General features: G+C 44.3%; 1 protein-coding gene across 1 annotated transcript in view; it reads left to right on the top strand.

Moving 5' to 3' along the window:
• Nucleotides 1-25,479, top strand: part of babam2 (BRISC and BRCA1 A complex member 2) — a 191,826-nt gene that overhangs the window by 119,761 nt on the left and 46,586 nt on the right. Inside the window, exon 7 of the mRNA XM_024135970.2 lies at nucleotides 12,796-12,905. Coding sequence (XP_023991738.1) covers nucleotides 12,796-12,905 — 110 coding nt within the window. The remainder of the gene's footprint in view (nucleotides 1-12,795; nucleotides 12,906-25,479) is intronic.

A 25,479-nucleotide genomic window follows, 5' to 3' on the forward strand; every position in this document is an offset into this window, starting at 1 on the left:
GAAGGGCAGAATAGCACCCACTGCCTAAGGAGGGTGGAGGGCACTCGGCAAAGAAGCAGCGGCTCCTGCTCACTGACCCCCATATGACCCCCTTTCCTAAAGGTCACAGGCGCCCCCTGCCTCCCTCAGAGAAACAGATCGACGCCTACCGCTGTGATCGCTAACCCTAACACCCTTGCCTTTTACCCCCTGCCACCCACACACACACACTTGCCTCCCCCAACCCCCGTCCGAACATCAGGGGTTTCCAAAGTTGGAATCTCAGGCGAGATCCTTCAGGTCCCCCTGCACCCCCACCCACCGTCACTACATGCCTCCACGGAATTAGTTCCATCTGGCCTAGTTTATGCCCCAGCTCCTGATGAACTGGAGTCGATCTACATGTTTGGCTTGCAAACGTCTTTCTTGGCCTTTTTCTCTCTTTCTCTCTTCCTCCTATTCCTCTCTTTTTCTGACTTTCTCTTTCCCTAGCTCATTTTCACTGCCCTTCTCCCTCTCGGAGCTGACAATATCACATCCTTAAAGGTATACTTCGGGACTTTAGCAATGAGGCCCTTTATCTCCAGTAGTCAGAGTCAGATGAACATCTGGATACCATTTTTATGTCTCTGTGTKCAGTATGAAGAAAGTTGCATGTAGTTTCATGAGCCAATGCTAACTAGCGTTAGCACAATGCCTGGAAGTCTATGGGTATCTGCTAGCGTGCGCTCTGGTGATTCTCCCCCCCCCCCCCCGTACTTCCAGTGTCTGGCTTCGTTCAGACATCTCTGGCATTGCAATCTTTTTAAACCCTTTGCGATGTGAATAATCTGTCTATCTCGTTCTGGTCATTGTCTCATCACAGCAAATGTACAGAGCCACAAATCAGAGCATCGAGGCTATCAGATCATTGCAGTAGCCTCCTGGTAGGTTCCCAAAGCTATGTTGCTTATGCTCAAACAGATGGGCCCAGAAGAGTAAGAGAGCAAAGCATTGGGGGTTGAATCTTGCCATGACTTAAATTGATAATTGGCATATACTGTATGAACTCTAAGATAATCTATATATAAGTGGTTTATTGCTGTTCAAAAGATGTGTATGTTAGATATCGTTGCATTAGTTTATTGGTAATTGAGTTATTGAGCTACGTGTCTATGTATGCATTTCTAGGTGTTCATGTGCGTACGCATGTGTGTGGGTGTTCTTAGAATTAGAACAAACCATATCACTGTCAGTGGTCACACAGTCGTCTTCGCGCTTGGTTTACGATTCAACAAGCATCAAGATTTCATGGTCATTTTGACCATCCCAATGCTCCCGGGCCACAGACAGAAGACCGTGAAGATGGCTCCACTTACAGTGCAGTCGAACAGAAGAAGCCCCTCATCCCAATATCCATCCCAGTAACCCCCTCGCTCAAGCAATAGTAATGCAATGACAATCAAACAAGCCAGCAATAGCCCTTTTTAATCTGACCAGCGTGTGAATTAGCCCTCTCCTCAGAGGCCTCTCGAGGCTAGCGGCTTCTGGCGAGCCAGTGCTAATTTCTGCTATTTAGACCTGGTATTACATATCGATATGGCCCTTAAATGTACACAGAGAGCTAACATTAATAACATGCATGTCAATCTCTCATGGCTCAAAGTGGAGGAGAGATTGACTTCATCACTACATCACTTACTTTTTGTAAGAAGTGTTGACAAGCTGAATGCACTGAGGTGTCTATTTAAACTACTAGCACAGAGCTCGGACACCCATGTATTCCCCACAAGACATGCCACCAAAGGTCTCTTCACAGTCCCCAAGTCCAGAACAGGCCATGGGAGGTGCACAGTATTACATAAATCCATGGCTACATGAAACTCTATTCCACATCAGATAACTGATGCAAGCAGTAGATTCAGATTTTAAAAACTGATTAAAATACACCTTATGGAACAGCGGACACTGTGAAAAGACACACACACACAGACACAGGCTTAAACATACACTTGATCAGACACACACTCTACAAACACGTACACGTGGATTTTGTATTGTATTGTACATATGTGGTAGTAGAGTAGTGACTTGAGGGAACACACTTAATGTGTTGTAAAAAGTGTTATGAAATGTAATATTTTCATTTGTATATAACTGCCTTAATGTTGCTGGACCCCAGGAAGAATTTCGACTGCCTTGGCAGCAGATAATGGGGATCCTTAATAAATACAAAATACACTAGCTTTCTGCTTACCAGCTTGAACAAAAACACAAGGATGGTATATTGTTTTGCTCCAGGCTGGAACCATATCTCTTCAGTGGGAAGGTGCTAGTTTTATGGGTTCCTAAGCGACGTTGTTCAGAGGAGACTTTGGGTCTGTCTGATATGGTGAACTAAGCCTGTTAGCTGGACGTCAAAGGCAAGCGACCAGAGGGGTAGTTTTATTTTTTACATGTTAATGCATCGTTAGCTTTGTTTTGATTAGAAAATGCTTCAAAATTCACAAAAACTTAACATTAGCTGATGAAGATTATCTCATAAAACAAAACATATAAGATCTCCTAAGCCTGTGTTTACCACAGACCTTATTTTTGACGTTTATCCAAAACCCCTAAAAAAAAACATTAATTTCCCCATAGGCTTTGGCCATCAAGCCATGGCGGACTTCGCCTCCATTAGTGCCTCCAAAAAGATGCCATTACTGTTGCTCTCTATGACGTTGAGTCATTGTGTAAAATGAATCCCTTCTAATATTGAGTAAATGAGTCAACTGTCTACTGTATCTGTTGTCTCAGTCATTCTCTCCTCTGCCTTATCCTATCATCGTCCCCACCTTCTCTAGATTTTACCTCAATGTTTACTTTGTCCCATCATTGAAATGCGTCTCTTAAGTTCATATCTTAGTGTGTTTGCTAAACTCATCCCTGTGCTTCCATAGAATCCGACATTGGCTGGACTCCAAATCTGATATATCTTCGCCCTTTCTTATCCCATATAGTCTCAAACATGGTGTCCTAGTCCAACCTTGGCTTAAATCATCCACTTAGCTTGCCCATCCACTTATACTTGCAGTGTCCACAGATGCTCTATAATTTATCCCCCTCACTGAACGTGGGAACATCATATTCCCCCCCTGAAGGTGCATTGACTCCTCCTTTGGTGAATGACTAGTGGTGACTATCATCTACCCAGCTGTTTGTTGTGCTGAGAACAATTTAACCTATGGTTGTGACTCACCAACATGTGTGGTGTTTGGGGTGGTGAAACTATGTGTATGTTGTTGGGCCCAATTAGTCGACTGGACGATTATTTGGTTGTTCGGCTGTTGGTCGACCGAGATTGTTTTAGTCGAGTAGTAACATTTATATATACAGTGAGAAGTATTTGATACACTGCCGATTTTGCAGGTTTTCCTACTTACAAAGCATGTAGAGGTCTGTAATTTTTATCATAGGTACACTTCAACTGTGAGAGACGGAATCTAAAACAAAAATCCAGAAAATCACATTGTATGATTTTTAAGTAATTAATTTGCATTTTATTGCATGACATAAGTATTTGAGCGTTTGACAGTGATGAGGGGTGGTCATTTGGTCGCAGACCCATTACGGATGCAGGCAATGAGGCAGTGATCGCTGAGATCTTGATTGAAAACAGCAGAGGTGTATTTGGAGGGCGAGTTCGTTAGGATGACATCTATGAGGGTGCCCGTGTTTACGGATTTGGAGTTGTACCTGGTATGTTTATTGATCATTTCTGTGAGATTGATGGCATCAAGCTTAGATTGTAGGATGGCCGGGGTGTTAATTAAGCATGTCCCAGTTTAGGTCACCTAGTAGCACGAGCTCAGAAGATAGAGTATCGAGGGCACAGCTGGGGGCAGAGGGAGGTCTATAGCAAGCGGCAACAGTGAGAGACTTGTTTTTGGAAAGGTGAATTTTTAGAAGTAGAAGCTCGAATTGTTTGGGTACAGACTTGGATAGTAATACAGAACTCTGCAGGCTATCTTTGCAGTAGATTGCAACACTGCCCCCTTTGGCAGTTCTATCTTGGCGGAAAATGTTATAGTTTGCGATGGAGATTTCAGGGTTTTTGGTGGTTTTCCTAAGCCAGGATTCAGACATGGCTAAGACATCCGGGTTGGCAGAGTGTGATAAAGCAGTGAGTAAAACAAACTTAGGGAGTAGGCTTCTAATGTTAACATGCATGAAACCAAGGCTTTTACGGTTACAGAAGTCAACAAATGAGAGCACCTGGGGAGTGGGAGTGGGGCTAGGCACTGCAGGATTAACCTCTACATCACCAGAGGAACAGAGGAGAAGTAGGATAAGGTTACGGCTAAATGCTATACGAACTGGCCGTCTAGCACTTTCGGAACAGAGAGTAAAAGGAGCAGGTTTCTGGGCTCGATAGCATAGATTCAAGGCATAGTGTACAGACAAAGGTAAGGTAGGATGTGAGTACATTGGAGGTAAACCTAGGCATTGAGTAATGATGAGAGAGATATAGTCTCTAGAGACGTTTAAACCAGGTGATGTCATCACATATGTAGGAGGTGGAACAACATGGTTGGTTAAGGCATATTGAGCAGGGCTAGAGGCTCTACAGTGAAATAAGACAGTAATCACTAACCAGGACAGTAATGGACGAGGCATATTGATATTAGAGAGAGGCATGCGTAGCCAAGTGAACATATGGGTCCAGTGAGTGGTTGGGCTGACTGGGGACACGGCGATTCAGACAGTTAGCAGGCTGATGCTAACAAGCTAACAGTTAGTAGGCTGGGGCTGGCAAGCTAGCAGTTAGCAGACTGGGTTAGCAAGCAAGCAAGCCAGTTAGCAGGGGCTAGCAGTTAGCAGACCGGGGAAGGCAAGCTAGCAGTTAGCAGACCGGGGCAGGCAAGCTAGCAGTTAGCAGACCGGGGCTAGCAAGTTAGCCTTTGGGGGACGTCGCGATGAGGGTAAGTCTGTTTTTGCCTCTTCGTGCGGTGACGTCGATAGACCAGTCGTGGAATTAGTAGGGTTCCAGGTAGCTAGCAGGTTAGCAGAATGGGCCTTCAGCGGGCGTCGGTCCTGTTGGAGTCCTCGGGCAGATTATGTCAGTATTACAGTTATAGAGGATCGGCGGGATTCCGTGCCCCGTACCGGCAGTAGAAGGGGTCCGGATATTGTAGCCCAGGAGTGGGCTTCGGTGGTAGCACAGGAGCCCTGTCCGGGCTAGCTTCAGGCTAATTGGTGCTTGCTCCGCGATGGAAACGCTAGCCAGGAGTGGTCACCCGGGATTGCGGTTAGCTAGTTGCGAAGATCCAGATGAAAATGTTCAGAGTTTGCGGTAGGAATCCGGGGATATGGAGAGAAATAGGTCCGTTATGCTCTGGTTTGAGTCACGTTGTTCGAACTGGCGAGAGCTTTCCGAGCTAAAGGTTAGCTGATGACCGCTAGAAATGGTTTGCTAACTGATAGCTGGTAGGTAGTTAGCTGGCTATCTTCAGTTGGTTGAGGCATTCCAAATCCGAAGTAAATAGAAATACTTTAGAAAAAAAGCAGATCCACGCCACATTGGGTGGCGGGTTGCAGGAGAGTATTTAGAAGTTGCTGTTTAGGAAAATATTTTTAAAAGATATGCGAAGAAAAAGATGTAAAAGATATATACAAGGGACAGGACAAAGACAAAGACGTCTGACTGCTACGCCATCTTGGAATGTTACATTTGAGATTCTTCAAAGTAGCCACCCTTTGCTTTGATGACAGCTTTGCACACTGTTGGCATTCTCTCAACCAGCTTCATGCGGTAGTCACCTGGAATGCATTTCAATTGACAGGTGTGCCTTGTTAATTTTCCTCTTTTTTTTTTTACATTACAGCCTTATTCTAAACAAAATGTCATATTTTTTTATCTGGTCAATCTACCCACAATACCCCATAATGACAAAGCGAAAACAGGTTTTTAGATTTTTTTGCAAATTTATTAAGAATACTAAACAGAAATACCTTATTTACATTAGTATTCAGACCCTTTGCTATGAGACTCGAAATTGAGCATGGGTGCATCCTGTTTCCATTGATCATCCTTGAGATGTTTCTACAACTTCATTGGAATCGACCTGTGGTAAATTCAATTGATTGGACGTGATTTGGAAAGGCACACACGTCTATATAAGGTCCCACAGTTGACAGTGCATGTCAGAGCGAAAACCAAGCCATGAGGTCGAAGGAATTGCTCCGAAACAGGATTGTGTCGAGGCACAGATCTGGGGAAGGGTACCAAACAATGTCTGCAGCATTAAAGGCCCCCAAGAACACAGTGGCCTCCATCATTCTTAAATGGAAGAAGTTTGGAACCACCAAGACTCTTCCTAGAGCTGGCCGCCCGGCCAAACTCAGCAATCGGGGGAGAAGTGCCTTGGTCAGGGAGGTGACCAAGAACCTGATCTTGGTCACTCTGACAGAGCTCCAGAGTTCCTCTGTGGAGATGGGAGAACCTTCCAGAAGGACAACCATCTCTGCAGCACTCCACCAATCAGGCCTTAATGGTAGAGTGGCCAGACGGAAGCCACTCCTCAGTAAAAGACACATGACAGCACGCTTGGAGTTTTCCAAAGGCACCTAAAGACTCTCAGACCATGAGAAACAAGATTCTCTGTTCCCGATGAAACCAAGATTGAACTCTTTGGCGTGAATGCCAAGCGTCACGTCTAGAGAAAACCTGGCACCATCCCTACTGTGAAGCATGGTGGTGGCAGCATCATGCTGTTGGGATGTTTTTCAGCGGCAGGAACTGGGAGACTACTCAGGATCAAGGGAAAGATGAACAGAGCAAAGTACAGGGAGATCCTTGATGAAAACCTGCTTCACAGCTGTCAGGAACTCAGACAGGTTCACCTTCCAACAGGACAACGACCCTAAGCACACAGCGAAGACAACACAGGAGTGGCTTTGGGACATGACTCTGAWTGTCCTTGAGTGGCCCAGCCATATCCCAGACTTGAACCCAATCGAACATCTCTGGAGAGACCTGAAAATAGCTGTGCAGCGACGCTCCCCATCTAACCTGACAGCTTGAGAGGCTCTGCAAAGGAGAATGGGAGAAACTCCCCAAATACTGGTGTGCCAAGCTTGTTGCATCATACCCAAGAAGAATCAATGCTGTAATCGCTGCCAAAGGCGCGTCAACAAAGTACTGAGTAAAGGGTCTGAATACTTATGTAAATGTGAATGTTTTTTGCATTGTCATTATGGAGTATTGTGTGTAGATTGAGGAAAAATAACAATTTCATCCATTTTAGAATAAGGCTGTAATGTAACAAAATGGGGGAAAAGTCAAGGGGTCTGAATTCATTCCAAATGCGCTGTATAAGGAAAAATACACTTAACATTTTCGACTAATCGATTGGTCAAAAGAACAGTCGGGGACAGCCCTAGTGTGTTGTGTTTTGAACCACGCCAGCGCTGGGAAATATTTAAATGTTCACGATTCTACTAGAGAGATGCCTAACAACGCATATCATGTCTGGTGAGTCATTGTTGCCAACGTCACACTAGCAATGACGCCCTCCGCCCATTACCGGCCTTGCGTATAGCCTTAGGCGTCCCCCTCGGCTCTCTACTCTGACAATTGCATTTAGTCTAGTATTGTATGTCCTTGGTAATTGCGTCAGATATGCCAGCAACACGAACACAGACATCTTTCCTGTTGACCTTTGTAGAAAGGTCCTGATTTCCTGGCAACTTTAGTTCACAGAACTACTAATAACAGCGGGAACAGTGGATGTGCATTATGTATTCACTTCCACACTACACAAAACCAACACCCATGATAAAAACAATTCATACTTTGTCTCGTCATTGTAGACCATGTCTTTAAATTCTTAGTGGACTTTGGAACTGCTTGGCATGAAACTGCCACAGCGTGGGTTCCCTTTGCTGCCACACCCAGCTCTGATGGGCCCTTACTTTGACACACGTTCTCTCTCTCTCTCTCTCTCTCTCTCTCTCTCTCTCTCTCACTCACTCACTCACTCACTCACTCACTCACTCACTCACTCACTCACTCACTCACTCACTCACTCACTCACTCACTCACTCACACACATGTCCATGGCAACAGGCTTGAGGTGTGTTTAGGTCGTGGTGTCCCTGGCATACTCTTGGCACCGGGGTGGGTCCAGCCAGAGCGTGTTTGTGTGTGCTCTGTAATCGCTTCCCTATTATCTACATGACAGAGTGAAGCCATTACACACCGCACTCAATATGACGGCATGGAGCCGGCTGGTTAATGGTTGACCTTACCCGTCTCCACCTTTTACATGCATTCCAGCATTGTCTACTGGCAGGGTCAGAGAGAGAACGTGAGTAGGATAGTCTGTGTGTGTGTGTTTCTGTATCTGTGTGTGTGCGCGGGCACATGCATTTGTGGCCCTACTGTCCTTTGCCCAATTTGTGCATATTTATGCAGCTTTCGGAAGGCTTGGGGACATCTTACCATAGAGAGCATACTGCACTGGCCTCACAAAATCCCCCCCTTCTGTCACACAGTAACACATTCGGAACAATCTCACATCCTCAACTCCCCCCCTAAATCTGTCAGAACAGAACATTTAATGTGATGAGACGTGCATTGACAACAGCCACCTTGACCCAATGATATACCCTTTTCCGCCTCTGGGCGTTGTGGCACAAAGCTTACATCAGGCCTATGAACCACAACACAAAACATGTCTCCATTCTGCATTGCTTGCTTGGACATCTTTGTATTCAGTTGAATGCTAGGTCTCTTGAATATGCATGGAATTATAACCTAACCTTTCTGATAAATTAAATTGTAAAGAAGATTGTTTTAAAGAAGACTTATGTTAATTGAGTGTTTCTGTGCTATGCTGTACACGATGAAGCTATGGCGGTGCCCTTGTATCCTCCATCTTATTCACCCAGTGAAAAGCATGCAGAAACATTTGGTTATGAAACGATCTTCCAATATCCCCTCGTGTGCTTCCTCTGAATGAAAAAATGTCATTTTGACATCAAAGCAATGAAAGAAAATGGAATGAAAATTGCTCTACAAGACACTGCTTTGCTATCTAATGGCACATTGATGTTATCAGCTCTCAGCAAAATGGACGACCCCATTGATAGTAGGCAATTTGTAAAGTGGACGTAGAAGTCTCATGCAACAGCGTAATTAGTTGTAGTTTCCTCGTCAATGGATGATTTTGATTCTCCGCTTCCCGAAATCCAGTTGAAAAAGCCTGGGATCAGAATTGGGCGGTTTTGCTTGGTTAGTGTCCCTCATGCAAAGGAACCATTTAGCTCTAAGCACCAACTGAAATGTCAGAGCTCCTCAAAATCTCCCAGACACCCACCTACATGTTTTGCTGCATTTTTTCCCCCAGCTCATTACCATTCTCAATGTAGACCTCAAGATTTTTTACTTTCCTCCAAGAATGTTGACTGGCAGGTTGCGTTGTGGCGGTGAAACACTGTGTCCAGACAGATGGACAGAGAATCTCAAAGCAAGCCCAGCAGCTGCCCTCATCCTTACGCAATAACCCCTGTGTCACTCAAGCTGCCCCATGACGGTGCCCGTGACATTTGAAGATGGGAAAATAAGACGGACAATAGTCCTTACCTCCATACCGCCCTTGTCYAGAGCATTGTCTGTTTAGTGTGTGTGTGCGTGTTGTGACTTTGGCCGGACATGGTCTAGCGTAAGGACAGCTGTCACATCTCCAACCTGTCACACGTCACGGAGAGGAGATGCTACAGGGCGTCAACAGACAGAGGGAAGGAGCGAGAAGAAGAAAAGAATTGGAGAGAGAGAAAGACGGATGAGAGGAGGGAGCAAGGCTAACAGTGGAGTAGTGGCCACGTGAAGGCTTGACTTCGAGCAGCCCCCCACACACACACACACACACACATTAATACACCCTTCACCCTCTCTCTCAACCCCAGTCTTTGGGGCTGACTCACATACTCCCGGGTGTGCAGTAAGTAACTGCCTCCGTCCACCTACCCCCTTAAGGACTCCCTCCCTCACTCGCAGTCCTTCAACCGGGGTCATTTTATAGACTCATTACTCCCCATGGAGAGGTTCTTCATTAGGCCCTGCCTATGGCCTGAGGAGAGAAAGGTTTTTAAAATTGTTAGTTTTTCTGCTCTGTACTTAAGCAGGCAGCACTTGGCCCGAAGGGTATTGCTGTAGAAAGCATACATACAATCTGTGTATAAACGCATAGAGGCATTTAGTTTTTTGGGGAGCGCTTTGGGACTCTTGTTTTTGTTTGTGGGGATTCACATTGCAGTCAGCATTAAAAGCTCCCATTCTCAAAGATATTTTCTTACATAAATGTGTATTTTTCTACAAATGTTTTTTCCTGTTCTTACTTAATTTACATTACCCGATCTTAAGCTCTTAGTTCGGTAAGTCAAGGCCCAGAGATAGCCTCCAAAACGAAGGCCAAATGTAGTATTCTACCTCGGAGGTCGCAGCCAGACTTTGACATCTGCACTGCCATTTGTGAGGCTGTAAGCTTTCCCACCAATCATCTTCAGGTGGGTGTAGTTGGGCCATTTGTAAGGTCATGTAGGCTGAAATTGTGAGTTTTACCCCTCTGTCACTCACCAACTCATGATTGGAGATATCCCGGTGTCCCTGGAACACCTCATTACAGTATGTTCTGAATGTGTTCTGAAGTTCTGTATGCATATTGCAAGTCAGGATTTTGGCCCTATACGGAAGAGGACATTTATGCAACCAAAACTGCAGGGAGGCGTGGATGCACAGAGGGATTGTACCCATGCAGACACGTGTGTATCAGCATATTGCAGCAGACTAATAGTGGTGGATAGCGGTAAAAAGAAAACAGAAGAGTTCGGGTTCCTCCCTCGTTTTTGTTGTTTTCTGTTTCCGTGATGTCATATGTCTTTTGACAGCTGCTTGTTGTTTTTTGGGACGAGACGAAGTGAATCATCTCCAAACGCYGTTCTTTGACTGTCCGTCTGAGACAAAAGCCTCTCGAGGACCGCGACGCAATGCTACGCATGCAGAAGAACCCGATGTTCTTTCCCACCCCAACTTTCACCTCCTGTACATTCCTTCTCTCTCCGCAAGCGTTGCTTTAAAATAAGTATCCGTTTGGTCACCTCGCTGACGACAGACGAGGCCTGAATTTGACAGTGAGAACTGGGGGAAATGACTATGCCTTACTTCCCCCCCCCTCATCTTATTCTTCCTCCTCCCTCACCTTTCCGTCTACTTAGTCCGTCCCAGATTGTCGACCCCGGTAGCTCAGAAGTACAACTTGGAGAGGGAGCGTCGATGCTTACTGGCGCATACATCCACTATATTGACGCAAGCTGATTCAATCAGGCAACCTCCTTTGAATGTCAGACACTCTATTTTCTTTTACTCCCCCTTTCTTTCTCCCTCTATGTTATTGGCTGTGACAAGAGGGACAGGATGAGACATGAGGCAGCCATCGTCATTGTTGTGGCTGTTGGTACATACTCACACACACACACCAATATCATTTGGGAAGAAGTGTTATATGTTGTTCAGCACTCTTCTGGCCGGGCTAGATGGAAGGGAACTTTCTCCTTGCCTGCAGAGGCCCTTGACATTTCTATTCATATTGTTTCTGAAATACAAAGTCCGGTACGGCAAAGTCCCAAAACTGAGCCACCGGGACTAATTCAGATGGGTCATTTTGAGCCCCCCCCCCCCTCTTGAGTGGTATGGAAATCCCAATGTGTGGTGGCCATCCACATTCAGGACCAGAGAGGGAGTCGTTGATGGGAAGGAGTCATGTACCCAACTCCCTCAAGCCTCATTCGTAACGCTTTTAATTCAAACTCAACCGCAATAGCAATTAGGTTGCACAAAATACAATTGAACTGCTTTGACTCTGAGAAACGGCCCAATGAGGGAGTGCACACAGCCGCCTTTGGCTCATTCAACCGTTTCACATCTATCGAAGAAAAGGCATCTTCTCTTTGACAGACCTCATTGTGCCTGCTTTGGTTACGTGGTTGGCCGCGTTGAAACGCCTGGCTTAGGAAACTGGTAGCGCCGCGCCTCAACACATACCGTATGGTGGTGAGGGAGATTCCCTTGCCGGGAAGGGCAGCGATTACCACAAATGGATGATTTCAAACCGACTGTAAGACATTTGATTAACTCCCCAGCCCTCGTTCGCTTAGCGCAAACCGTGAGTGCCGCTTAATGTCGGATCCTGCTAATGATGATCCATAATGGTAGGGGGGCTAGCTCTAGGAAAAATGACTGATAGATATAGAAAGGGAACGGGGGGAGGAAATCAAAACCTTGAAGAGATGGATCAGCATGATCGGCTCATCTAGAGCAGCTTCGGGTGGCTTCTCTCTCTCTCTCTCTCACATGATTTGATTGGTACTTCCAGTCATCAGCGCCACTACTCGGCTGCAGCTGTCGAAGTCAGCGCGGCGTGAAACGAATCGGATGTTTCCTCTGGTCTCTTATCTCTTTCTTTCTTCTTCTCGTTCTCTCTATCTTTCTCTCTTGCCCTCACTCTCTTTCTCTCTTGCCCTCTCTCTTTGTGTGTCCATCTCAAACACATACACTCAGATGTACTTAAATCAGGCTTGGACTGGGAAATGAGCCTAAGCAGGCTAGGCTAAACTGGACTTCTTAGGGTTGAGTTTGACTCAACACTGAAGTACAGCTCACCACAGCTGTGTTTTTTCATCGAAATATTCTACAGTATGGGGAATATTTTCATTGATTTGATGAATTCACTAATACCAGTCATGGAAAAGTGAAATTATACTTATTTGTGAGTACTAACTCCCCCTCTCCCTCAGGACACAACGTTGGACCCTGGGGAAGACGTGGCTCTTCTCTCCGTCAGCTTTGAAGACGCAGAGGCCACCCAAGTGTTCCCTAAACTCTACCTGTCCCCCAGCATTGAACAGTAAGTGTATGAATCAGTTAATATGGTCATTGGTGCTGTATGGTTTAGTTGGTAGACCATGGCGCTTGCAACGCCAGGATTGTTGGTTTGATTCCTTGGGACACCCATAGGTAGAAGTATGCATGCATGACTGTAAGTCACTTTGAAGAGTGTCTGCTAAATGGCATATATTATTTATTTAAGTTTCATACACCTACCAGGTGCACAGCCCACATGGGCTTACAAGATGCCAGTGTTGTGTTCGAGACTACCTAAAGCGAGACCGAATCAAGACCAGAGCAAATTGAGTCAGAGTCAAGACTGGAGGGGGGTTCCGAGACCGAGTCAAGACTTAGACCAGAAAAATGGGAGTCCAATTCAAGACCATGATTGTAATTTTGTCAAAACATAACCATAATAAGAGTTCAAAATGTCCAGTATTTATGTGTACATGTTTCAGAACAATATTCTTTAGACTTTCAAAATAGTGAAAAAATGCATGCTGAGGGAAAATGGAACCACTCTACAAATGATTACTAACCCAAACACAGTGGGGAACAATTTCCCTTCTACGCCTTCAGAAAAGGTTTTAAGGATTTCTAAAATAATGATTATGATAATTAAAGTATTATTTTCAATGATATTCTGATTTAATCTATTCTGTTTTTGTTGGAAAGGAAAGGGTTAACACTGAAGACAAAATTATCCCATCAGGATTTTTCTTTGCTGGTCTCTGGGGAGATAAATTTGGCTAGCTAAGTCAGCCATTACAATTTGACTTAATGGGTGGGACCGTTTTTACAAAAACTCATGGAAAAGGCCAACAGGTCACTGCGCAATTGCGAGCAGGAGTTTTTCCAAGGTCTAGCTAGCTAGCTTTTGTTGTGGGCTAGTTTGCAGCAGGTGTTACCAAAGAGGATGTTTTTGCTAATTTGTTAGCGTCTCCCTTTTCAATAATAACTTTCAACAATTAGTTAAGTTTCAATGAGCATCTGGTGAGTGGAACTGTGTTTTTCATTGCAGCGCGCTTGCTGCTGTTAGCCATCTCTTTGAAAACCATGTTGTGTTAAACATGTTGCATTTAAAGTGGAACTTACAAAATTTTTGCAATATTAAATCTTATTAAAATCATTTCACATACACCCCCAAGAAGAATGAATAAAAAAAAAAGAGTACAAGCGACCAGATATGGTCATTTTCACGTTTTCATAAATTCTTAGGGAATTATGTATACTAAGGGATTTGTGAAAATTCTATAGCAATTGTATAGTGGGACAGCATCTGTGCGTTTGGACAATTAATAGACACTGCAGTAAATAAAACCTAATAAAAATATCTGTCTTGTCCAGGACCGGAGTCTACACGACCGGTGCACTATAGCCAATCAGAAATACAGTAGGCTTTATGAAAACAAGCCATTTGCCACAGAGGCCTGCCATCATTCACTTTGAACTGGACTGTGTGTTTACAGGCAGTAGTAACAGCGTGACTTCAGAGCATTAGAACGCATTCGCCAAAAGCCACAAATTACACCTGAATGCTTTTCTGCAAATATGTAAATACCACAGGAGTCCTCTTACATTTGGGAACGTCACATTCTTATTGATCAAACAACCATGAAAAGGTAGGCTCTCTCTTCCTCAGTTATGCACATCAACAAGATCAACAACTAATGCTTGCCAGAGCAAGATGAGCTCAAATCTAACAAAGGAACATTAGATAAACCCTCAAACTTTTTCAGCCAGTTGGCCGTCAAAATTGCACTGTTAAACAATGGGGAATTGTAGCCTCCTCGTCCTTCTGCAGTTAGCCTGCCAATGCATGCTTGTCCCAACCAAGCACCCAGGCTAACTGCTAAAGTTGGCTAGCTTGCTAGCTAGCTACTTCTAGACACAAATGAGAGAAGTTTGACAATGGTACTCGCCGTAGCTAGGCTGTTTAGATGTTATCTAGAGCAGGCCTGGGCAATTCCAGTCCTCGGGGCCTGATTGGTGTCACACTTTTCCTCCATCCCTAGCAAACACAGCTGATTTTAACTAATTGCATTCTAAACTGAAGATCATGATTAGTTGATTATTGGAGTCAGGTGTGTTAGCTGGGGCTGGGGCAAACGTGTGACACCAATCGGGCCCCTGAGGACTGGAGTTTCCCAGGCTTGATCTAGAGTGTTCTTGACCAACTATTACTTCTTTGTCTACATTTACTGTCACCGGTCGTATTCAGCAGGTGTTGAGCGTTCATAAATTCATCAATTGTTCTGCGCTCTGGCACACTCAGAGTGCTCTGAGTAGATAGCCAGAATGAATTTGCGAATGCAAGAGATATGCTAACAGGATAACAGTCATTCAAGTTCTTGCTCGCTAACCAAATGACACCTGCATCTCTAGATATGTATAGCCACCGAAAAATGATGTGAGGGGGAAAAGTCAGTCACTCACCCACTCCTCCAATGACATTACATGACATCCTCCTAGCAGCTAGCTAGCTAACGTTAGGCTCTGTTTTTAGCTTGCTACATAAATATATATGCTAGCCTGTTAGCCACGTTATGACTTACTTTTGATCATTGCCCTTGCTAGTTTGATTATATTGACGTTCCCAGCCTTAGATACTTTTTGTCCAGAATACTGAGTAATTGAAACTGAAACAGTGCATCCCAAAGGGAGGCAATAAACAATGTACCAGGCCAGCTGTGATTTACAACCTGATAGCAACCAATTTACAACCTGATAGGACTACCAAGAAATGTATTGGTGAATTATATGAATCATGCCTTGAACTGCATCCATCCACTCTGCCAACAATGCTTTAGTGTACGTCATGGAACGTTGAGTCAAATAGAACCTATTTTTAAAACCTCTTATAAAGTTGGTTTTGCGGCATGAACTGGGAATTTGATATTTTTGACTGATATGATTGTCAGTTTCATATCTCCAAAGTAGTTCAAATGCTGTTAGTTCCACTTATAAATTTAGGTCACAGGTTACTTGTGTGTGCAAAACGTGAAATGTTTTTTGCAACGGGAAGTAATAGATGTACATTTAGATTGGGAAATGCTTAGTGGTTGTGTTTTTGCATTCTTATGATTGGGACCTAATGGCTTATTATGTCTGAGTTTATAGACCGCTTATCCTTTAACAGCATGCTGTGTGTGACTGCTGTCTTTCCATCGGCCCTATGCAGTGTTGTTGTGGTGCCTGGAGTAGTTGGTATGTTCAAATTTTGCCAAAATATTCCCAAACGGCTGCCCAGGGAAGGAAAGGCAACCTGTGTTTTTTTTTATCCGTTAATTTTTTTCATGGTGTAGACATGGATCCACCCAGGCCGATCAATGTCTACACCACTGATGAAAAGGGGGCATGATGACAATGCACAGAACAAATAGCCTACTAACCAAAACTAAGGACAAAACGTTTTTAATACCTGGTTTGCATACCCATTGTGACCTAAGTTAGCATTTACTGGTAGATATCATCAGTTGAAACGTCTTTCCTACCCTCCCGGCTACCGATGTCATTCATCTATGAGCTGCTCCATGCCAGAACCAGTTGAGGGCTGCACACTCTTGCTGCCTGGAGATGATATTCCGCTGAAACTAGGCTGTGTGCAGTGCGCATGTTTCATGTGCTTTGTGATTGTGTAGGCTACTCTGTGCATGATTTCTCTATTGTACTACGTAATTGATCAATCATATACCTCCACTACACTACTTTGATACGCATCAGTAGGGATTAAGAAGGGAGTATACACAATGCCCACTGAAAAATAAGTGGGTGTACCACTTGTACCTGCGTATAGCCTACCCTCCACTACACCACTGGCCCTTTGTGTTTTACAAAAAGGGCACTCTCCTACATGAGTGCGCTGGTATTACGGTGGCTGTCCTTTCAGAATCACGAACCTGTCACACACTGAAGGCCTATAGGTGCCCCACTGTACTAACCTGTCACACACTGAAAGGTCTATAGGTTCACACTGTACTAACCTGTCACACACTGAAGGCCTATAGGTGCCCCACTGTACTAACCTGTCACAACACTGAAGTCTATAGGTTCACACACTGTACTAAACCTGTCACACACTGAAGACCTATAGGTTCACCACTGTACTAACTGTCACACACTGAAGCATAGGTTCACACTGTAATAACCTGTACAACACTGAAGGCCTATAGGTGCTCACACTGTACTAACTTGTCACACACTGAAGGCACTATGACGGTTTCACCAACTGTACTAACCTGTCACATCTAAGCCTGAAGACTATAGGTCACCCACTGTACTACTGTCACACACTGAAGGCTATAGGTGTCACCACTGTACTAACCTGTCACACACTGAAGGCTATAGGTTTTCCACTGTACTAACCTGTACACACTGAAGCCTATAGGTGCCACTGTACTAACTGTCACACACTGAAGGCCTATAGGTGCCCACTGTACTAACCTGTTCACAACACTGAAGGCCTATAGGTTCCCACCATGTACTAAACCTGTCACACCCTGAAGGCTTATAGGTTCCATCGTACTAACTGTCAAACACTGAAGGTCTATAGGTGCTGCACTGCGCAAACATGTCTATAATAGATATAAAGGCTATTAAGATACCCTATTAATGATTCAAGAATATTTGGCCTGAAAGCGGTTTCATGCGCTGACCGGTTCTGAGTACTAAACACTCGCAAGACGCTACTAAACAGAGTACTCATTTTCCTAGTGCTCAAGACAAAATGAAAATTTACGCATGCAAGTAATTCATGGCAAGTACGCTACCATCTAGCCACACTACAACAACAATACATTGTATCCTTCTCCTCCAAGGAAGTGTGAACAAACTGAGCCTGTCTAAAGTCAATTCAAGCCTCTGCTTGTCCGTAAGAAGAATATTTCAGGGGTTATCGCAAACATGTTGATTAAAGAACATGTTCAAGATCGTCCATAGCAGAGGGGCAATAAACGAAAATGAATTTTGTTTCCGACTTTCCTAAGATACACAGTAGGGCAAATTATACCGTCTCTATAGCCAAAGGGAGGGTGCCGGATCTGAGTTGTGCCAAACTGACCTTTGGTTTTTTGTAAGTTTCAGGCGGACATACGTTCAGGAGTGTAGTTCTCTTTGAAGAGAGTATACGTTTAAGTTTAGTTGAAATCAAATGTCAGCAGGTCATTTTTCATTGTGGATCAGAAGAAAAGCTTGTCTTGTGATTTGGTTAACACCAACATGGTATATTTGTTCATATTACAGTGGGGAGAACAAGTATTTGATACACTGGCCGATTTTGCAGGTTTCCTACTTACAAAGCATGTAGAGGTCTGTAATTTGTATCATAGGTACACTTCAACTGTGAGAGACGGAATCTAAAACAAAAATCCAGAAAATCACATTGTCATGATTTGTAAGTAATTAATTTGCATTTTATTGCATGACATAAGTATTTGATACATCAGAAAAGCAGACTTAATATTTGGTACAGAACCTTTGTTTTGCAATTACAGAGAATCATGAACGTTTTCCTGTAGTTCTTGACCAGGTTGCACACACTGCAGCAGGGATTTTGGGCCCACTCCTCCATACAGACCTTCCTCCAGATCCTTCAGGTTTTCGGGGCTGTCCGCTGGGCATACGGGACTTTCAGCTCCCTCCAAAGATTTTCTATTGGGTTCAGGTCTGGAGAACTGGCTAGGCCACTCCAGGACTTGAGATGCTTTTACGGAACACTTCTTAGTTTGCCCCTGGCTGTGTCTTTCAGGTCGTTGTCATGCTGGAAGACCCAGCCACGACCCATCTTCAATGGCGCTTACTGAGGGAAGGAGGTTGTTGGCCAAGATCTCGTGATACATGGCCCATCATCCCCCTCAATCGTGCAGTCATCCTGTCCCTTTTGCAGAAAGCATCCCAAAAAATGATGTTTCCACCTCCATGCTTCACGGTTGGGATGGTGTTCTTGGGGGTTGTACTCATCCTTCTTCTTCCTCCAACATGGCGAGTGGAGTTTAGAGACCAAAAAGCTCTATTTTTGTCTCATCAGACAACACATGACCTTCTCCCATTCCTCCTCTGGATCATCCAGATGGTCATTGGCAAACTTCTAGACGGGCCTGGACATGCGCTGGCTTGAGCAGGGGGACCTTGCGTGCGCTGCAGGATTTTAATCATGAGGCGTGGTGTGTTACTAATGGTTTTCTTTGAGACTGTGGTCCCAGCTCTCTTCAGGTCATTGACCAGGGTACTGCCGTGTAGTTCTGGGCTGATCCTCACCTTCCTCATGATCATTGATGCCCCCACGAGGTGAGATCTTGCATGGAGCCCCAGGCCGAGGGTGATTGACCGTCATCTTGAACTTCTTCCATTTCTAATAATTGCGCCAACAGTTGTTGCCTTCTCACCAAGCTGCTTGCCTATTGTCCTGTAGCCCATCCAGCCTTGTGCAGGTCTACAATTTTAATCCTGATGTCCTTCAAGCTCTCATCTCTGGTCTTGGCCCTTGTGGAGATGTTGGAGTCTGTTTGATTAGTTGTGTGGACAGGTGTCTTTTATACAGGTACGAGTTCAAACAGGTGCAGTTAATACAGGTAATGAGTGAGAAGCAGGAGGGCTTCTTAAAAGAACCTAAAGTCTGTGAGAGCCCGGAATTCTTACTGGTTGGGTAGGTGATCAAATACTTATGTCATGCAAATAAAATGCAAATTAATTACTTAAAAATCATACAATGTGATTTTCTGGATTTTTGTTTTAGATTCCGTCTCTCACAGTTGAAGTGTACTATGATAAAAATTACAGACCTCTACATGCTTTGTAAGTAGGAAAACCTGCAAAATCGGCAGTGTATCAAATACTTGTTCTCCCCACTGTATATACAGTATATCACAAAAGTGAGTACACCCCTCACATTTTTTGAAATATTTGAGTATATCTTTTCATGTGACAACACTGAAGAAATGACACTTCGCTACAATGTAAAGTAGTGAGTGTACAGCTTGTATAAGTATAAATTTGCTGTCCCCTCAAAATCACTCAACACACAGCCATTAATGTCTAAACCGCTGGCAACAAAAGTGAGTACACCCCTAAGTGAAAATGTCCAAATTGGGCCCAAAGTGTCAATATTTTGTGTGGCCACCATCATTTTCCAGCACTGCCTTAACCCTCTTGGGCATGGAGTTCACRAGAGCTTCACAGGTTGCCACTGGAGTCCTCTTCCACTRCTCCATGACGACATCACGGAGCTGGTGGATGTTAGAGACCTTGCACTCCTCCACCTTCCGTTTGAGGATGCCCCACAGATGCTCAATAGGGTTTAGGTCTGGAGACATGCTTGGCCAGTCCATCATCTTTACCCTCAGCTTCTTTAGCAAGGCAGTGGTCYTCTTGGAGGTGTGTTTMGGGTCYTTATCATGTTGGAATACTGCCCTGCGGCCCAGTCTCCGAAGGGAGGGGATCATGCTCTGCTTCAGTATGTCACAGTACATGTTGGCATTCATGGTTCCCTCAATGAACTGTAGCTCCCCAGTGCCGGCAGCACTCATGCAGCCCCAGACCATGACACTCCCACCACCATGCTTGACTGTAGGCAAGACACACTTGTCTTTGTACTCCTCACCTGGTTGCCGCCACACACGCTTGACACCATCTGAACCAAATAAGTTTATCTTGGTCTCATCAGACCACAGGACATGGTTCCAGTAATCCATGTCCTTTGTCTTCTTGTCTTCAGCAAACTGTTTGTGGGCTTTCTTGTGCATCATCTTTAGAAGAGGCTTCCTTCTGGGAGGCTTCCTTCTGGGCGTATGATCTGAGCACTGACAGGCTGACCCCCCACACCTTCAACCTCTGCAGCAATGCTGGCAGCACTCATACGTATATTTCCCAAAGACAACCTCTGGATATGACGCTGAGCACGTGCACTCAACTTCTTTGGTCGACCATGGCGAGGCCTGTTCTGAATGGAACCTGTCCAGTTAAACCGCTGTATGGTCTTGGCCACCGTGCTGCAGCTCAGTTTCAGGGTCTTGGCAATCTTCTTATAGCCCAGGCCATCTTTATGTAGAGCAACAATTCTTTTTTTCAGATCCTCAGAGAGTTCTTTGCCATGAGGTGCCATGTTGAACTTCCAGTGACCAGTCAGTATGAGGGAGTGTGAGAGCGATGACACCAAATTTAACACACCTGCTCCCCATTCACACCTGAGACCTTGTAACACTAACGAGTCACATGACACCGGGGAGGGAAAATGGCTAATTGGGCCCAATTTGGACATTTTCACTTTGGGGTGTACTCACTTTTGTTGCCAGCGGTTTAGACATTAATGGCTGTGTGTTGAGTTATTTTGAGAGGACAGCAAATTTACACTGTTATACAAGCTGTACACTCACTACTTTACATTGTAGCAAAGTGTAATTTCTTCAGTGTTGTCACATGAAAAGATATACTCAAATATTTACAAAAATGTGAGGGGTGTACTCACTTTTGTGATATACTGTATATGCTGACGAGTTTCAGAAGAAAGGTCTTTGTTTCTGGCCATTTTGAGCCTGTAATCGAACCCACAAATGCTGATGCTCCAGATACTCAACTAGTCTAAAGAAGGACAGTTTTATTGCTTCTTTAATCAGGACAACAGTTTTCAGCTGTGCTAACATAATTGCAAAAGGGTTTTCTCATGATCAATTAGCTTTTTAAAATTATAAACTTGGATTAGCTAACACAACGTGCCATTGGAAAACAGGAGTGATGGTTGGTGATAATGGGCCTCTGTACGCCATATCTATAATATGTAGATATTCCATAAAAAAATCAGCAGTTCCCAGCTACAATAGTCATTTACAACATTAACAATGTCTACACTGTATTTCTGATCAATTTGATGTTATTTTAATGGACAAAAAATTGCTTTTCTTTCATAAATAAGGACATTTCTAAGTGACCCCAAACTTTTGAACGGTAGTGTATATTGAAGAATTAAACAAATATTAATATGCAAATATTGTACAATCCAGGTGTGCAAAGCTCTTAGAGACTTACCCAGAAAGACTCACAGTTGGAATCGCTGCCAAAGTTGATTCTAACATGTATTGACTCAGGGGTAATTAATAAGGGATATTCAATGTCTGCTTTTTTTTCTTTCTTTTTTTTACCCATTTACCAATAGGTGCCCTTCTTTGAGGCAAATTTAAACCATCTTAAATTCAGGCTGTAACAACAAAATGTGGAAAAAGTCTAGGGATGTGAATACTTTCTATATGTATAAAACATAGGAAAATAGCATTTTTGACTGCCCTGGGCCTTTAAGAGCAAGCCAATGTGACAGTGGCAAGCAAAAACTCCTTAAGTAGGATGAAACCTTGAAGAGAACCAGGCTCTAGAGGAGCCCTTTCTCCTGGCTGGAGTAAGATGTTCCGATTTGCATTTCTGACCATTACTGCCAGACAGTTGGCCCCAAATCTCCTCCATAACTTGACTAGATGAGACAGACTTGTAGGATGCAGATGGAGAGAGCATGTAAGGCGTAAGAAGATGATAAACAAAAATGCATTGTGAAAACCGCAGCGCATGATGTCATCAATGTATAATTCGACACGCCAGTGTCTGGACTCATGTGTTCCTTTAAAAAGAAAGAAGAAGAACAAAAAGAGATAGATGACACATAGTCAGTGTCTGGGGCTGAGAGTGACTGTGTGTCTGTGTGTCTGTGGGCGTGTGGGCGTGTGGGCGTGTGGGCGTGTGGGCGTGTGTGCGTGTGTGTGTGTGTGTGTGTGTGTGTGTGTGTGTGTGTGTGTGTGTGTGTGTGTGTGTGTGTGCGCGCGCGCGCGCTTGTACATCTGAGTGTTCGTAAGTGTGTGCATATGTGTACTGTACATGAGTTGAGTTTGTGTGTGTGTCAGGGCAGAGTGTCAGGTATGTAAACATCCCCTCTCTTGACCCCATGCCCCCCTCTAGCCGGCCTGGTCTGGCCATTCGTGCTTGGAATAATCTCTGGAGATGTTTATTTACGAGCGCACCCCCTGTCATACCAGGTTAAGGGGCCTCTGCCCCCTCTATCTCTGTCTCTTTTCATCCCTCCTCTCCCTCGACTTTCCTCACTCTCTCGGTCTACACCCCCGCACTCTTTGTCTCTCTTTTTTTTACTTCTCGTCACACTGTTTCTCCTGTCCTCCATTTTCTCTCTTTCCCTTCTCTCTTTATCTCTAGCTGTCTCTTTCTCTCACTGTCTCCCTTTTGGTCATCTATTCTCTCTAGCTCTTTCTCCTTTCCTCCATCTTTCGTTCCCCTTCTCTGTCTCGCGCTCTGTCTCGCGCTCTGTCTCGCGCTCTGTCTCGCGCTCTGTCTCGCGCTCTGTCTCGCACTCGCGCTCTGTCTCGCGCTGGCGCTCTGTCTCGCGCTGGCGCCCTTTCTCGCACTCTGTCTCACGCTCTGTCTCTCGCTGGCGCCCTTTCTCGCGCTCCGTCTCGCGTTGGCGCTCTGTCTCGCACTCTGTCTCGCACTCTCTGTCTCACTCTCTGTCTCACTCTCTGTCTCACTCTCTGTCTCACTCTCTGTCTCACTCTCTGTCTCGCGCTCTGTCTCACTCTCTGTCTCACTCTCTGTCTCACTCTCTGTCTCGCGCTCTGTCTCCTGCTCTGTCTCACAAACAATGTTTGATTGTGTGTGAGAGTTAGGCTACTTGGAGGGGATTATTGGGTAGTTGGGTTCATCGGGCTGACCCCCAGTCTTAACTTGACGTTATTGAGGGATGATGAGGTTTTGGCAATGTGAAGATAAGAATTCCAGAGTATGGTACATCTGTATCTGATAGAGAATTGACTATATGAGGTGCGGCAGTGGGGAGGGTGAAGGTTATCGCAGTGTCTTGTTTTATGTAGTTGGATTTCAGAATTAACCTGGAAGAATCCATTGAAGGGTTTAGGTAAACTGTCTGGGAGCTATGAGTATTTGTAGATGAAAGTGTATAATTGGCATATATTCATGTCGTAAATAGACAAGATATTGCGTTTCTTAAACGAAGGTGCGGATGGAGCCAGATAATTGGAGAAGGTTAGTCTTGCACATTTATTTTGTATGATGAGTAATTTGTGTAGGTAGGAGGCATATATACTGGGCCAGACAATATTACAGTAAATGAGAGATGAGCAAATTAAGCAATATTATAGACTTAGGAAGCAAGCCTGATGAACCAAACCACTATCTTTCTGATGATACCAACAGATTTCATCACTTTGCTACAGACAAATTTAATATGGAGGATAACTTTTCATCAATTAAAACTCAGAGCAATCTAGTGGATGTGACTTGTTCCATTTCATTCCCACCAATTGAGATTTCTTATTCTGACTAGTGAATACAATAAAGTAGGATTTTTTTTTTTTACATTTAAAGATTATTTGTTTATGAGTTAGTCCCCTGCACACTCCACACTACATTGAAGTACTCTCTGACAGTGCTATAGACCACCAGGGTCGGGGTCATTCGTCAACTAAATTTCCATTCCCATCAATTCAGGAAGTGAATTGAATTGCAATTGCAGTAACAGATTTGAAAATGTGCTATATTTATTTTCAATGAGGTTGAGAATGCTCGCATCCACCCTACTAACAACCAAGAGGAGAAGCATGCCAGCTCAGCTATGTGTGTCTGTGTTTGTGCGTTCACAGGCTTGACCTTGCCCATGTGCTAGACCAGGCTGCAGTGGCGTTCGGCGCCCTCCTCGGCCAGTTGAGTGAGGAGAATGGACAGAAAGAGGCTAAAGGCATGAAAGAGGAGAGCGGGGAAAGGGGGGAGCGTGTGGCGCTGGGGAGGAGAGATGTAGGAGAATAGGGCTGCACAGCAGACCCTACTATAATTTGGACATATCTGGCCCTTTGAGGAAAAAGGTTGAGCCCGAACAACGTAGCGTAGATTCCGTAGAACAACGCAGATTACGCACATTCCGTATTCACCTCAATAACTTTAGTCTCAAGCTAGTTCATGTTTGTATGTTTATGCATGCTTGCTTGAGTGTAGTATTTTCGTGTTGACTTTGGGCCTTCTGACTTTGCGTGCGTGCGTGCGAGCTCCAAAAGTATTGGGACAGTGAGACATTTCTTGTTGTTTTGGCTCTACTCCAGCACTGCCAGCTTTAATTTGAGGTATACTCATCCGTGTTGGGTAAACCGTTTAGACCAAAAGTGTTGGAACAAATTCACTCATGTGTATTTAAAGCAGTGAAAAGTTGAGTATTTGTACCCATATTCTTAACACGCAATGATTACATAAGCACTTCTACATTAATGTGGACGCTACCATGGTTACGGATAGTCCTGAATGAATCGTGAATAATAATGAGAAAGTGAGAAAGTTTAACGCACAAATATCATCACCCCCAAAAATGCAACCTCCCCTGTTATTGTAATGGTGAGAGGTTAACATGTCTTGGGGGTACTGTATTTGGGCATCTGTAACTTTCTCCCTCATAATTATTCACGATTCATTCAGGACTATCCATAATCATGGTAGCATCCACATTAATGTAGAAGTGTTCAGAAACATATTATATTCTTATTTACAATAAAAGTGACTCCAAAATGACACAATACATTATTCACCATTCATTTCTATTGGGC

This window comes from Salvelinus sp. IW2-2015, unplaced genomic scaffold, assembly GCF_002910315.2.
Source record: "Salvelinus sp. IW2-2015 unplaced genomic scaffold, ASM291031v2 Un_scaffold702, whole genome shotgun sequence".
In the NCBI taxonomy this organism is placed as follows: Eukaryota; Metazoa; Chordata; class Actinopteri; order Salmoniformes; family Salmonidae; genus Salvelinus; species Salvelinus sp. IW2-2015.